The 14,011-nt window shown below is 49.1% G+C and overlaps 1 protein-coding gene across 4 annotated transcripts; it reads right to left on the minus strand.

The window, feature by feature from the left end:
- Positions 1-1,032: 1,032 nt before the first annotated feature.
- On the minus strand, positions 1,033-13,377 carry HAS3 (hyaluronan synthase 3). Of its 4 annotated transcripts, none has more exons than XM_027846146.1 (4): positions 12,982-13,377; positions 7,453-8,073; positions 3,216-3,317; positions 1,033-2,009 (listed from the first exon to the last, which is right to left on the minus strand). In XM_027846146.1, the coding sequence occupies exons 1-4, from the start codon at positions 13,126-13,128 to the stop codon at positions 1,086-1,088; spliced, it is 1,794 nt and encodes a 597-aa protein (XP_027701947.1). In that variant the 5' UTR covers positions 13,129-13,377; the 3' UTR covers positions 1,033-1,085. The 4 variants fall into 4 exon arrangements, with proteins under 4 accessions (XP_027701947.1, XP_027701958.1, XP_027701965.1 ...); XM_027846157.1 differs by lacking the exon at positions 12,982-13,377 and adding an exon at positions 12,866-12,972; XM_027846164.1 differs by lacking the exon at positions 12,982-13,377 and adding an exon at positions 12,134-12,223.
- Between the last annotated feature and the right edge of the window lie 634 nt (positions 13,378-14,011).

The raw sequence follows: 14,011 nt of genomic DNA on the forward strand, positions 1-14,011 counted from the left end.
AGTGGTTGTTCAGTAAGAAAGTTGTGAACCCCATGGACCTAGATGACTCTTCATAAATCCTAAGGTTTAAATGATACAATTTCTGAAGTTCTTGCACTTAGAAAAAGCAAAGAATGGAAGTTGTCGTAGTCTTGAAATTCATCTCGGGGCTTGAGTGAAGAGAGTTGAAGTGCCTAAATCCCCAGTTCCTTTCCAGGTTGGTTTGGTTACTGGCCAAAACAAACCACCTGATAAGAGCTAGCAATGACTCTGACATCAAAAAGCAACAGCAGTGGGGCCAGGTTTATATAAGAAGACTAAAGTTGGGCCAGCCCTAATCCAGAACTCCAACTTAAGTATTACATCCATTACATTCCTAAAATTCACTATGGCCTGTAGCATATTAAAAACATAGGTGATTTACATGTGTACCTACCCCTTCTCCCTGGTATAAATTCACTTTTAACTGCTACTGGAAGCTTTTAATCCCTGCTGGTTTGGTTTGCTCCCTGGATGTTCGGGAACAGAAAAGGGTCTTCAAACTAAAGCACCAACCTTAGACCCTGTTCCCTGATGACCAGAGGCCAGCCTACTTCCTCAGGACAGTCTTAATAGATCCGGAGATTGGAAGTATAGGTGGAGCTGACCCAGCTCTTCCATTCGCCCATGACTGGTTTCCTTTTAGGCAGGGCTAGCTCACCAAGAAGGTGCCACTATATGGAGGCCATCCTCAAATGTGCATAGCACACTTTGCTTTGGATTACTCCTAGGAGTCAGGGAAAGGAAACAATCTCCAGAGAACATTGTCAGCATGCCGAAGAAGGAAGCCTAGAAACGTGGCTTAAAGCCTCGTGGTCCGAGGAATCTGGTGAGTGTTTCGAATCCATGGTCTGTGTAATGGGATGGTTGCTCCGTGCCACACTGCAGGTCAAACTCCTTTGCACTGAAACTTGTCCTTTGGACAACAGTTAAAACAAGGACACAGCACTCCCTCCCGCCCGCCCACCCCATTTCCTTTTCTCAAACTGGTAGGAGTCAAGTTTACCCCTTCCCCTCCCTGGCCCATTGCACTTTTCCCACATTGCTCAAAGAGCTGCCCTTGATGGTCACACCTCAGCAAATGCCAAGCTGTATTGCTCAGGTTTTCTTCCACAACGTCGGGCAATGATGGCCAAATACAGCATAAGGAGAGCTACCCAATAGCAGGCATATAAGATGGCCCCAGATACTAGGAAGGCCAGCTCTGTCTCACTGAAAAGGTCCTGGCAATAAGCTGTGTAGGCCAACCCTCCCAGAAGGACTGCTACCCAAATGGACACAGGGATGAGGCCAATGAAGTTCACGACAACGGTTTTTCGGCCTGAAGTGCCCCACCCAGATTTGTTGATGGTGGCAATGGCAAAGATCTTGGCTGGCAGAAGGCTGGACATGTAAAGGAGTGAGTAAAGGGACATGAATATCATTTCTGCATTGCCCCGAAGGAAGCAAGCATAAGTAGCCTTGATGATGCCCACAAGCTGCACTGTTAACAAGAAGAGGAGGATGTTCCAGACACGGCCCCGATAGAACAACTGGATGACAGTAGCAATAAGAAAGAAGGGAAAGAAACCTGTCACCACAGACTCATAGGTCATCCAGAGGTGGTGCTTATGGAACCACAGGGAATTGTAGAGCCACTCCCGGAAGTAAGATTTGCTCCATCGGGTCTGTTGGTTGAGCCAACGTAGGTACTTTGTAGGGGTCTCTGTGAGGCACTTTGAGCGTGCAGTGTACTTAGTCTGGTAGCCAAGGCTCAAAACTCGATTGGTAAGGTGCCGGTCATCCCCAAAGCTACACTTGCTGCCCAGAAATTTCTGGTGGTACCAGTCTTCTAGGAACTGCTGAAGAAGGGTGTTTCGGTACATGCCTAAGGGCCCACTTATGCACTGAACACACCCAAAATAGGACTGGCAGGCTCTCTCCACATTAAAGGCCATCCAGTACCTCACACTGCTCAAGAAGGAGATCCAGGAGTCATATTTGTTGAGGATCTAAAAAGGAACAAGAGAAGTCTTGTTAGCTTCAACACACTCTTCATTTTTCTGACAACTAGAGGCAACAAACAAAAGCGTCTAGATCTTCCCGGAATTCACGGGTTTTCTAATCCAAAGCATCTGTAAGTCCTCCTGCCACAAAGAACAGCATAGGGAATAAAGGAGACATTGCTAAAGGGCTACTCTGGTGTCCAAGGAAAATTTCCAGCTTCCAGTTCTAGACTGTCTAGTGAAAACATATTTGAGGGTGGCAAGAAATAAGCCCAATCTGAATTTCCTAGGCACCCAGTTCCAACTCCACACTGCAGTTTGCCATTCTGTTTACTAACTTAAAACTCTGTAATTATATTACCAAATGATAACAGCCAGCACCCTATAGCAAATGATACTGTAACAGACTGGTGAAGAAAGAGTAGATTGTTCCTCGTGCCTAGAATGCTGTCCCTCCGCATCTCTGCCACCTTGCTTCCCTAACTTCCTTCAGGTTCCCGCTAAAGTCCTATTTTCTGCAGGAAGCCTTTCCTGATCACCCTTAATGTTAGTGCCTTCCCACTATCGGAGCATCTCCCATTTAACTTGTATATATCTTATTTGTATATAGTGATTTACATATCACCTCCCTTATTAGACTATGAGCTCCCAGAGAACAAGGATTGTCTTTTGTCTTTCATTAACTCCCCAGCCCTTAAGTACAGTACTTGGCAAGTGATAGGTGCTTAATAAATGCTTATTGACTGATAGACCTCTACTATCCCGCCCAAGAAGCTTCTCTTGACTTTTCCCTACAAGCAGTACCTCTTAAAGAGAATATGGACCCCTAATGTCATTAACTAAACGGTGGATCCCTAAGAGTTCTTTAGTCCACAAATGGAATTCCCGAAAGGGAACATCTGAGTGTTTTGAAGAGTTGCTCAAAGACGAGAGATTCCCATCTTAAAAAAATTATCACTGACCTTCTCCTGGGAAGACCTGATTGTCAAGTGGTCCAAATTTTCCCCACTGGAATCTAAGTCTTCTATATCTACAGCTCTCAAATCCCATTCTCTTCTTTCCAAAGCTACCCAAGTTAGTCACACAAAAGAAGAGGGGTGGAAAACTGTGTTCTCCCCACCCTAAGCCCAGTGCTTTACTCTGGCCACATCAAATTAAAAATAAGAAATATGCCAATAGGGCATCCCTGGGAAATCTCTAAATATGTCTTACTTGGACATCTCCCCCGACTCCACCCACTTGGGGGTCCTCCTCCAGAACTCGAAGCATCTCCACAGTACACGCTGGATCCAGCACTGTGTCTGAGTCACACACCTGACGGAATAAGCACACAGTCAGCACCGCTTAGGCTCAGATCCCCAGACCCCAAAAAGTCCCTTTGATCATTTATCACTACCTCCTGCAGCACACCCCCACCCTCCCTGCTTTACCATTTTGCATTTGAGGGTAAGGAGGGAGGTGGAGAGAGGAACAGTAGGGTTTGGGTTTTAGGTTTCACATCTAAATAAGAATAAGCTACCTAGCTCCTAATGAGGAGCCCTTTCCATGGCTACTGGAAGGAAGCCTTGGGGATGAATGAGAGTTAGTTTTAGCTCCTGTAATAGAGTCCCTATGTATCCAAATTTTTTTTTATTTGGGGGAGCAGGTGTCCAGGAACAAGTCATGTGACAAACAGTGGCTGATCTGCCCAATCGACTTAGACCCCCCAAGGATATGTCCCCGTCATATCACCTCCATTCAGAGTGCGACATTTGTACATCTGGAGGTTAAAATAAAAGTCCATTAAGTTTAGCAATTCAGATAAGCCCAATCACAAGAGGGTAGTGCAGCCTGGAGCAGGATAAAAGAGGTTATAGCTACCAAAGCCAATTCCCAAACTACAGCATCTGCATGCAGGGTGAGGCTTAGAGCTTCAAAGGTATTAAGAACTTCTGCTGGAGCATGTATAACCTATATCTGATTGCTTACTGTCTCAGGGAGGGGGAAGGGGAAGGAAGGATACAACTTGGAACTCAAAACTTTAAATAAAAATGTTAAAAAACTGAAGAAGAAAAAAAAGCTGCTGCCGAGGAAAGGCCCTGAAGGAGGCAATGGTTCTTGGGCAGAAGGGGCTCAGCAGGAGCTGCAGCAGTCCTTGGGAGCTGTGAGGCTAGTCTGATGTCCTTTTAGGTTCTTCCAGAAAAAGTAAAAAGTAGCCGTGTAATCTGTACTCTAGGGAATAAGCAGCCGCTGATCAGATCAAGCTCCAAAGATGATATTTACGACATATGCTCCTTTGCCTTTTATTCTTGGGTTCTACTTCTTATAATCCTGTGATTGGGGGACAAGCCAGGGCCACTTGAAGGGCAGCTGCCATGGCCTTCTCTTGTTATTTCTAAACCATGCCTGTGGCTGGAACCCACAAACCTCATCTTGAGAAGTTAAACTGAGAATTGAGCATTATTCTAATCTAAGAATGAAGGAAAGGCATTTATTAAATTAGAACTATGTGTAAAGCATTCTCTAAGCACCGGGGATATCAACAGAAAAGGAGAGTCCCTCTCTCAAGGAGCTCACATTCTGCCTGGAGAGGTAAGACATATAAAGATTTTACCTGTGAACCAGATAGAAAGGACCCCTGGCGACAGAGAAGACCTGTCAATGGCCAACTAGTCCAGTTCATTTTACAGTGAGGAAACCAAGATCCAGGTTAAGTAGGAGTTAAGTGATTTGCTCAAGGTCACATATCTCCCTAGAAGTCAAATGTCATATTTGGGGTCAGAGTATAAGGCCATTATTACCCTCCTCATTAAGGTTCTTGATAAAACCTAGTATCAGTCTGCCCCTTTGGCCTCTTCCCAACTTTCATCAGGTCCATATTCTCAGAACAACCAAAGACCACATTCTAGGTCAGTCAAAAATCCAGTTGCTGACTTCAAACTTAAGTCTCTACAGAAATAGAATGGCATGTGTAGCCTACTCAGTTTGAAATAAGAAAGCAAAGTGGGTAAGAACAGTTTACTGATATGCTTAAAATTTCAAGTCATTCCTTCCAAACGTGAAAAAAAATGCTGGAGATAAATTTTTAAAATTTCACTTCTGCCAATTACTAAAAACTTTAATAATAATATTAGCTAATATTTTATATTGTTTTTGCTATGTGCCAGGCACTGTGCTAAGTGCTTTACAATTATTATCTCATATGATCCATATCATAACCCTGGGAAGTAGGTACTGTTATTATCCCCATTTTACAGATGAGGAAATTGAGGCAAACAGAAGTTAAGTGACTGGCCCAAGGTCATACAACTAGTAAGTGTCTGAGATGTGTCTGAACTCAGAGCTTCCTGATTTCAGGCCCATAAATGACTGGAGTATACCCTTTTTATTCTTTGTTCAGCCTGCAATGGGGATACCAGCAAGGCATAAAATAGCCAAGTGGGTTGTTAGAGCTACAATTCATCTGTAGTTTAGTCAGAATAAAAGAAGTCTGGGTAATCTACAAATGGAATAATCCAAAGCATGTTGACAACATCAATTCCAGGGGAATCTCCCGAACTAAGAAGAGATTCCCAGAATCCTCCTCCCTGGACTCTAAGGATACCTTTCCCAGAAGAATTCACTCATTCCTACTTTTTTCCTTATTATTCAACTTCAAATCATTTCCCTCTCTGCTCCTACTATCCACTTTCCTAAAGAGATTCATTCCTAGATGAATGAAGATACCAAGGCAAGAAGCACCTTTTCTGAACTGGGCTGTTGAGAGGTCATAGTGTGGTTTTCTCCCCCTCTGGGAAGAGGCATGAATTGAAATCTTGGGTCAGGAAGAAGGATGCACCTGTTTCAAGCCCTACCAATATACATCACATCCATAACTCATCAGAACCAATTATCCTTTGCTGATTCTGCCTTTAGGCAGAATCCCACAGCAGTAAAATGGAAGGAAAACAAGCACCTGGGACACAGCTCTCGTTGACCCAGCAAAACACACAGGAAGCAAGATTTCTTTTTAACTAGTTTTCTTTAGGAATTGTAGGCCTCAAAGGAGGGAGTGGCTTTTGTGGGCAAGAACAACATGGATCAATGTGTACTTCTGAAGAAACTTTCAACCAGAGCAACACTGTCCTATTTGAAATTCTGGATTCCTGAGCAAAAAAAAAAAAGGGGGGGGGAGTTTGAAAAAAGACCCCATGATAAACTACAAAATGGAAACTTTTCCAAACCCAGCTTCCCTCTCTGAAATGCAAGGTTTAAACCCACGAACAGAGAAACTGGAGACTTAGAAAGTCATTCATTTGCATTTAGCAAATATTTACTAAATACCCACTATGCAGCGAGCACTCTGCTAGATGACAGGGCCTCTGCCCTCACAGATGGTGGAACTTAAACAATTAGTTTATAAAGACTAAAGGATCTTTGATAGAGCCTTCCTGTAATGAATATTCGCATCACCGAAAACTCTGAATTAGTAGAACCTTGAATTGATAAATAGAGAGTCCACCAAAGGAGCCAGGACACGAACGAACGTGCCTTCCAGATCGGTCTCAGGAGCTCCTCAGCCTCTAGTTACCCCAGGGTGAAGAAGACGTATTCCCCCCATTTAATAGGGAAATGCTAGGCATCCCCCCCCAAATTATTTACCCATTACTAACTAGGAACAGGACCTTCCAATTCAGGCACCTGAGCAAAGGTTTCCTAGAGGTGGGTAGAGCTTACAGGCAGGACAGTAGATATTGGGGGAAGAATGGTGGTTTCAGAGTCAAAGGATGTGGATTTAAATCCTGTCCTTGCAATTTATTAGCATTTACTAGGTTCCCACTGTGTACCAGACCCTGAGAAGTCACGTAACTTGTATGAGCCTTGGTTTCTTTATCTCTCTTGTAAGGGAGTTGGCCCAGATATTGTCTGAGCTTCCTTCCAGCTCTAATTTCAGTGATCCTCTGGCCAGGCCACTAGGTGGCACAGGGATAGAGCAAGATGACTAGAGTCAGGAAGACCTGACATATGCCCCTGGGCAGGAGATGCAGGCTCAGAATGGTAAGGGTTTAGGTGGATGTCAGATGATTGTGTATTGGGGATATTGTTGTTAGGATTCATAATTTGGTTAAGGGCCGGATCCTGAGGCAGCTGGGTGGTGTGGTTGATAAAGTATTGGACTTGGGGTCAGGAAGACGAGTTCATGTCCAGTGTCCCCCTGGCCAAATCACTGAACCTTTCTGCCTCAGTTTCCTCAACTGGGACAATAACAGCACCTACTTCTCAGGGTTGTATGAATGAAATGAGGTAATATTTGTAAAGCTCTCAGCACAGTGCCTGGCACGTAGTATGCGCTATATAAATGCTTGTTCCCTCTTCCCCTTCTATCCTTCATTTGTTGTCAGGCAATGGGATTGGTCTTCCAGGTTTCCCTATCCCTCCCCCTAATCCCCAAAACTAGCTTTTAAGTTTTGCTTCCTGACCACTCACATACCTGAATGTAATCCACGGAGTCACCGAGGGCTTTGAAGGCTGTGTACATCACCTCCCGTTTGCCACCCCACTTCTGCATGATACAGGAGAAGGTGCTGCCTCGAACCACCTCACGGACACGCCCCATGCCCTCCTTCAGACTATCCTCTGACTCTCCCTCTCCCACATCATGGAAGTTGCTCTGCCAGACGTAGCAGCCTGTCTGTTCAGAGCCCAGCACCTCGTGGAAGATGTCCAGCATGTAAGCGTCCTCCTGCCTGTTGCCATCCACTACCATCACCACTTTCAGGTTGGGGAAGGAGATGCGCTGGGCAGACCGCAGGCACTTGCGCAGGTAATCCGGGTCCTCCTGGTAGGCAGCAATGCACAGAGCAACAGTTGGGGCCAGCTTCAGGGGCCGCCCTCCTCGGCGCATTCGCCGGTGCTCCAAGAAGGCAAAAAGGCTCTGAATGAGGAGGTGCAGGCCCAGGATAGCGCCATACAGGCCAAAGGAGAGGTAGTGTTTCTCTGTGTGGATGAACTGATAGCCAGTCACATATGCAGCCAAGATTCCCCCCAGGACTGCCAGGGCAAAGAGGCTGGTGCCCACTACACGCAGGGCTGTGCTCAGGTGGACTGGCATCTGTCCAAAGAGAAAGGCAGGGTAAAAGTCAGTCAACATGCTTTTTAAGACTGCATCTACCACAGGCTAGAAGGGTAATGGCCACTCACTGGCCAGATGCTAGGACTGACGGGCATGGGAGCTTTGCCCTGCTCTGCTTCCAATCAGCGCAGGTTCACCCCTCCTTAGGCAGCCTAGTGGCCCCCACTCCCAGGGGTTCACCATGTTGGTGCCAGCCTTAGTGTGGCCACCTGATGACTTAGTGCACTGCAGCTCAGAACTCCCAAACTTAAACAATCCACCAACCTCGAGCAGCAGGAATTACAGGTGTGACCCTGCCAGGTCACAACAAGCATTGAGGAAGTACCCGCTGTGTGCTGGACAATGTGCCAGGCTCTGGGGATACAAAAATCCCTGCCCTGGAAGAGCTCACGTTCTAATGATGGCGACAACAGTCAGCTAGCTGTGTCTGGGCAGATCTACACAGCGTAAATGGAAGGTAATCTCAGAAGGAAGAAGGCGCTAGTGGGGGAGGAAGGGAGGGCAAGGAAAGGCGTCTTGCAAAAGGCAGACAGGGCAGGGCAACCTATAGAAGTAGCTACTGGGGCAGGGGGGAGTCTTTTGCTAGGGCAAGATGAAAAATAAAAAGATGAGCCTTCTCTTCATCCTCAAACTTAGTAATGAGCCTTCCTTTCATGGATATCTGCATTACATGCTATTACTTGAAGAAACAGAACTGATAACTATCGTCCATACAAATGGAGGAGAGGTCTGAAAAAAAGATGAAAGGCAGCAAACGTTCCTTCATCAGAATGGGCAGTGGGTAAATACTATGTGGACTGGTACTGGGAAACCACCTTGTGAGTAAAAACCATGAATATTCTTCCAGTGGGCATCAAAGGCGTCTGGGTAAAAATAATTAAGGACCCCATGGTGCCTAGGGCATCCTACTCAGCAACTCCAAGCTAGGAAGGTGAAAGGGTCCTGGCCCTGACTCTACATACTTAACACGACACAGATGTGTCAGAAATGGGCATCTTTGGCGGGGGGGGGGGGGGGGGGCCGAGAAGAGGCAGTGAACAACACGAAAGCTTCTTCAGGTGACTGCTCTGCTCCAGCTGCCCATCTCACTTGGGGATGGAATTAATGCACTGGGAGAGGGAAAAGTGAAGAAAGAATGAGGCTCCCCACTGGTGGGGGTGGGAAGGATGGGGGGCTGGGAGAAGAGTGAAATTCTGTGTCCCAGGCAATAAATACTTACCAAGAACCCACTGTGTGCCAGGCACTGTGCTAAGCTCTGGGCACAGAGACAAAAGAAGGTCCCTGTCCCCCTGCAGGAGCTCATGGTCTAGTGGGGGAAACCACATGCCAGCAACTATGGACAAACAAACTACAGGCAAGATAAACTGGAGATAATCCACAGAGGGAAGGCCCCAGAATTAAGAGGGATCAAGAAGAAGGGATTTTGATGGGACCCTTTGTATAAGGAAAGGGGAGAATAACTGAGTCCCTCTCTCACATCCAGCTTCACAGGAGAGAACGACAGGCAGAAAGGACAGCTCGAGGTTTAGGGTACCTGGGATGTGACAGGGAGCAAACTGGCAAATGGGTAGGAGAGGAGGGGAGAGAAAAACACGTAAGGGTAAAGTAACAAAGGACAAAAATTAAAACTGAGAGAGAAAGTTTCCCTGTGCCCTTTCACCCTTCCTTTTCCTGAGAAGGGGGTTGAGGCAAGGCAGGGAAAGTAAACAGGAAAACAGTGCAAGGGAGGGGAGGAGGAAATGGATGCTGAGGGCAGGGAGAAGGTGAGCTATGTGTAAAGCCAAGAAGGAAGCCAGGCAGGGGAATGGCAAGGACACAGAGGGCTGCTGCTGCTGGTGCCACTGCCACCGCCACCACCACTGCATCGAGAGTGAGAGAAGGGCTGGCAGGTCCTGGTGCCAGCCCTCTGCTGGTCACATGCCTGCCATTTGCCATCTCTCTCCTGGAGAGTTTCCTGTAAACTAAAGTGGCCCTAACTTCCAGTCTGCTGCATCTAGACATCCACAGAGGAGCCTGAGTGAAACAAGCACAACACAGGTCCCATTCCCACTTCTTCATTCGGAGCCAGGATAGCTTCTCAGCTCAGCTCATTGCTTCCTATTTAAGGAGCTTCTGACCTGGAGATCTGTACCCCACCCCCTTCATTATGTGTAGGCCACCAAGCAGCAAACAGACCAACCCCCAACACAGTCCATTTCTAGCTTATTTGATCCAAATCTGATCCCTCTCCTGGGAAATCTTCAGCTCATCATATTCTGGAGAGGAAGATGCAGTCACAGAAGCTATTTGCCCAAGTCACCAGACTCAGTGAATCAATGGGCAGCTCAACCACCCATCATAAGCTACTTACTAACTGCCCAAGTAGCCCCCTCCAGCCCCTTCTAGAAAAGGCAACACATATTCTTGTCTCTCCTGTGTCTCCTCCTCCACTCCCCCCCCCCATCCATTTTCATCTTTCAAGAAATAGCTTCATTTAAGAATACTGAGAATATATAGACTTCTTACATACTTGTTAAGGAGCATCTCTGAGACTTCTCATTCCCACAATTCCAAGGAGGTTCTTACTGTACTTTTCCCTGTACTCCAAATCCCTACAAGAAAGTAAGGGCTCTGCCCACCCCCTAACACTTTCTAGGCCTTCTTCCTCCCTCTTAGTGGCAAGGGGTCTCACCAGGCTCTTATCTGCAGCAAGGAAACTCACTCCACACAGCAACGGACCACAGCTATAGAACGTCTAACGGGCTAGCACAATGCCTGAAATACAAGTGCTAAAGTCCTACCCTTTCAGGGCGAATACAGTTTAAGGGCATGGCCCAGAAGGACACATAAGGCAGCCTGCTCCTCATCTAGAAACCCATATCCCTTGGGGGCTGGTCACTGCATCTTCCCCCCTAAGGAATATTCCTTGGCACTAAACTGGGGCACAAATCTGCAGTGCAATTAAGGGAGAAGGGGGCTGAGAGAATTCATGGGGTGGGAGAACACTTCTTTTTCAATGTCCCAACCCACCCTGGTAAGAATCCATGCAGGACAACCTTCTGACCACCCTAGAGGGCGGGAGCATGCACAAAGAAAAAGATCAGTAAAAGAGAAAGCAAAAAAACGAGCTCCTTAAACCCCTACATCCCTTTCCCAAGTGGTAAATGCAAACAAAGGCAGCACCTTTAAGGTCTTATAAAATCCCTTCCTCCTCAAAGGCCTTCCCTGCCTGGGCTAGGACACAGTGACCAGCCTTCATGCCTGCCAAGAGTTAGGCGGAAAGACCCGCATAGCTGCACCCCCACCCCCACTACCTAGCGCTTCCAGCTCCCAAACGCCCCCTTCATCAAAGGACAGGGGAAAGCACATTAGGGGGGGGTCGAGGGTGCGGTGGGGTGGCAACTACTTTCTTTCTCCTTGCATTTTGGGCTCCAGGGCTCTCCTGACTGCAGTCCTGGCACTGCCCGGCCCCTGGCATTGGGGCAGCCCTCGCCGATCCGGACACAAACCGCTGCAGCCCGCCGCCCCCCCCCCCCCCCCCCCCCATGCCAAAGCACGTCCGAGGGCAGCAAGCTCTCCGTGTCTCCTCGGAGCCCCTCGCCCGGCACGGTCTCCCAAGCTCCGCGTCCCGACCGGCCCCCAGCAAACTTTCCGCGGGCGCGGCGCGGGGCGGGGCGGACAGGTGCGCCCCGCGCACTCGGCCGCGGGCCCCACGTGCAGCCGCCAGCCCCGGCAAAGCCCTGCACTGGGGGAGGCGGCGGAAGCGGGGCGACTGCGGGGTGCTCGGCGAATGGGGCACGCTCGAGCCAGCCCGCGCCCCGGCGCCGCTGCCCCCTCCCATTCATTCATTCATTCATTCATCCTTCCTTCATTCATTCATTCACAAAACGGGGCTCGCGGAGGAGGAAGGGGAAGGCGCGAGGAAGAAAGGGAGGAGGGGTCAGTGGGGAGGGGGCTGCGGAGCCGCGGCGGGAGGCTGAAGATGGCGCAGCGCGCCTCGCAGGCATCGGCGGGCCCCCCGCGGCGCGGCCGGAGCCTCCCCCGGGGCCCCCGAGCTCACCGTGCGGCCGGCTGCTCACTCTCCCGGCGGATCAGCGGGGCTGCGGCTGCTCCATGCCCCTCCTCCTCCTCCTCCTCCTCTCCGCCCCCGCCGCCGCCCGCACACGCCGACTGAGCCGGCCCCGCCGGGCCGCCGCGCTCTTAAGTACCCAAGGGCGCCCCCGCCGGGACGCGCGCCCTGCCCGGCCCGGCCCGGCCCGGCCCGCGGCTCAGGAACTTGGGGAGGGGGCGCCCCGGGCGTGGGACGCAGGGGCCGCGAGGCGGCGGGGGCCGCGCCCCGCCCCGTCCCGTCCTCGAGCCGGCGGGGCGCAGCTGGCATCCCGGCCCCCGACGGCGGCCGCCCCGGCTCCCCACGCGGGGCGGGGGCGCCCCCAGCCCTTCCTTCCTGCGCTCCGGAGCCCGCGGTGATTCTGCCACGGCCAGTCTGGCTCCCTTCTGCGGAGCTGCCGGGGGTTGCCCGGGCCGATCCTGCTGCCCGGTGCCTCCTCCGGACACCACATGAAAGGTCCCGGACAAACCCCTGCTGGCCGGAGGCCTCTCCACGCGCAGGCTCTGCCCGTTCAGCGTCTCACACTTACCCCTCCCCCGCCCCGAACGATTCGCTTCCCCGAGAGAAGCGAAGAGCCCCGCTTTCTCTCCCAGAACCAAAAGGTCTTTCCTGCATCCCCCCACCCCACCCCGGACTTTAGCGCTCCAATGCTCCTTCCTAAGGTTGGCATCCACAGTTCCTTACTTCTAGGAAGCGCATACGAGTACTCGGGCTCTCAGGTCCACCCGAGAGATGTTCCTTAACGCTCTCCTCCCAGCCACTCGACACCTAGTCCCCAGCATCTCCCAAGCACAACTCACCCTCCAAGGGTGAATTGTTAAACACGCCCCAAACTTTGGTGTCTGCTGCACTGTACCAGCCAAAAGGAACATAGTAATATACCCTCCCTGCCAACAAGAAGAGAAAGGAGTCAAAACAATCCTGCGACAGAACACCGAAAGAATCATCAGATTCCGGTTAACAACTGGGACGTGGGTTGGGTTGCGATAAACAGAGCCTCATCCATTCCGAAGAACAATCTGGAACTATGCCCGAAGGCCTATAAAACCCTGCATACCCATTGACCCAGCAGTACCACTACTAGGTCTGTCTGCCAGAGAGCTCCAAGAAAGAGAAAACGGACCTACATGTACAAATATGTTTCCAGCAGCTCTTTTTGTGGTGGCAAAGAATTGGAAATCCAGGCAGTGCCCACCTACTGGAGACAGGCTGAACAAGTTGTGGTATACGGTCGTGATGGAGTCCTATTGTGCTATAAGAAATGAGGAAGGGGGCATTTTGTTTTTTTTTCAGAAAAACATGGCGAGACCCCTATGAACTGATGCAAAGTGAAGTGAAAAGAACCAGGAGGTCATTGTGCACAGTAACAGCAATGTTGTAAAGAAGATCAACTGGGAAAGATTTGGCTGCTGTCATCAATACAGAGATCCAGGACAATTCCAAAGGACCCAAGATTAAAAAATGCTATCCACCTCGGAAGAGAGAACTGATGAATTGAGTGCAAATGGAAATATATTTTTTCACTTTATTTTTCTTGCTTTTTTTAAAATATGGCTAATATGGAAATATGTTTTGCATAATTTCACGTGTATGATATATTGCTTGCCTTCTCAGTGGCTGTGGAAGGGAGTGGGGAGAGAAAGACTTCAGAATCAAAATTTAAAAAGAAAAGAATGTTAAAAATAAATAATAATTTAAAAAAAAAACACAAACTGAGCCTCAAGTTTAAATTCTCCAGTGGGAACATTGGAGACTTTGGGTTTGTTCCTATAAAACTTCTCAGGGAATCCAGTTCAATTCATCAATATTGTGTGAAGGCCTACTATGTGC

This window comes from Vombatus ursinus, unplaced genomic scaffold, assembly GCF_900497805.2.
Source record: "Vombatus ursinus unplaced genomic scaffold, bare-nosed wombat genome assembly UNPS02005286.1, whole genome shotgun sequence".
Taxonomy (NCBI): Eukaryota; Metazoa; Chordata; class Mammalia; order Diprotodontia; family Vombatidae; genus Vombatus; species Vombatus ursinus.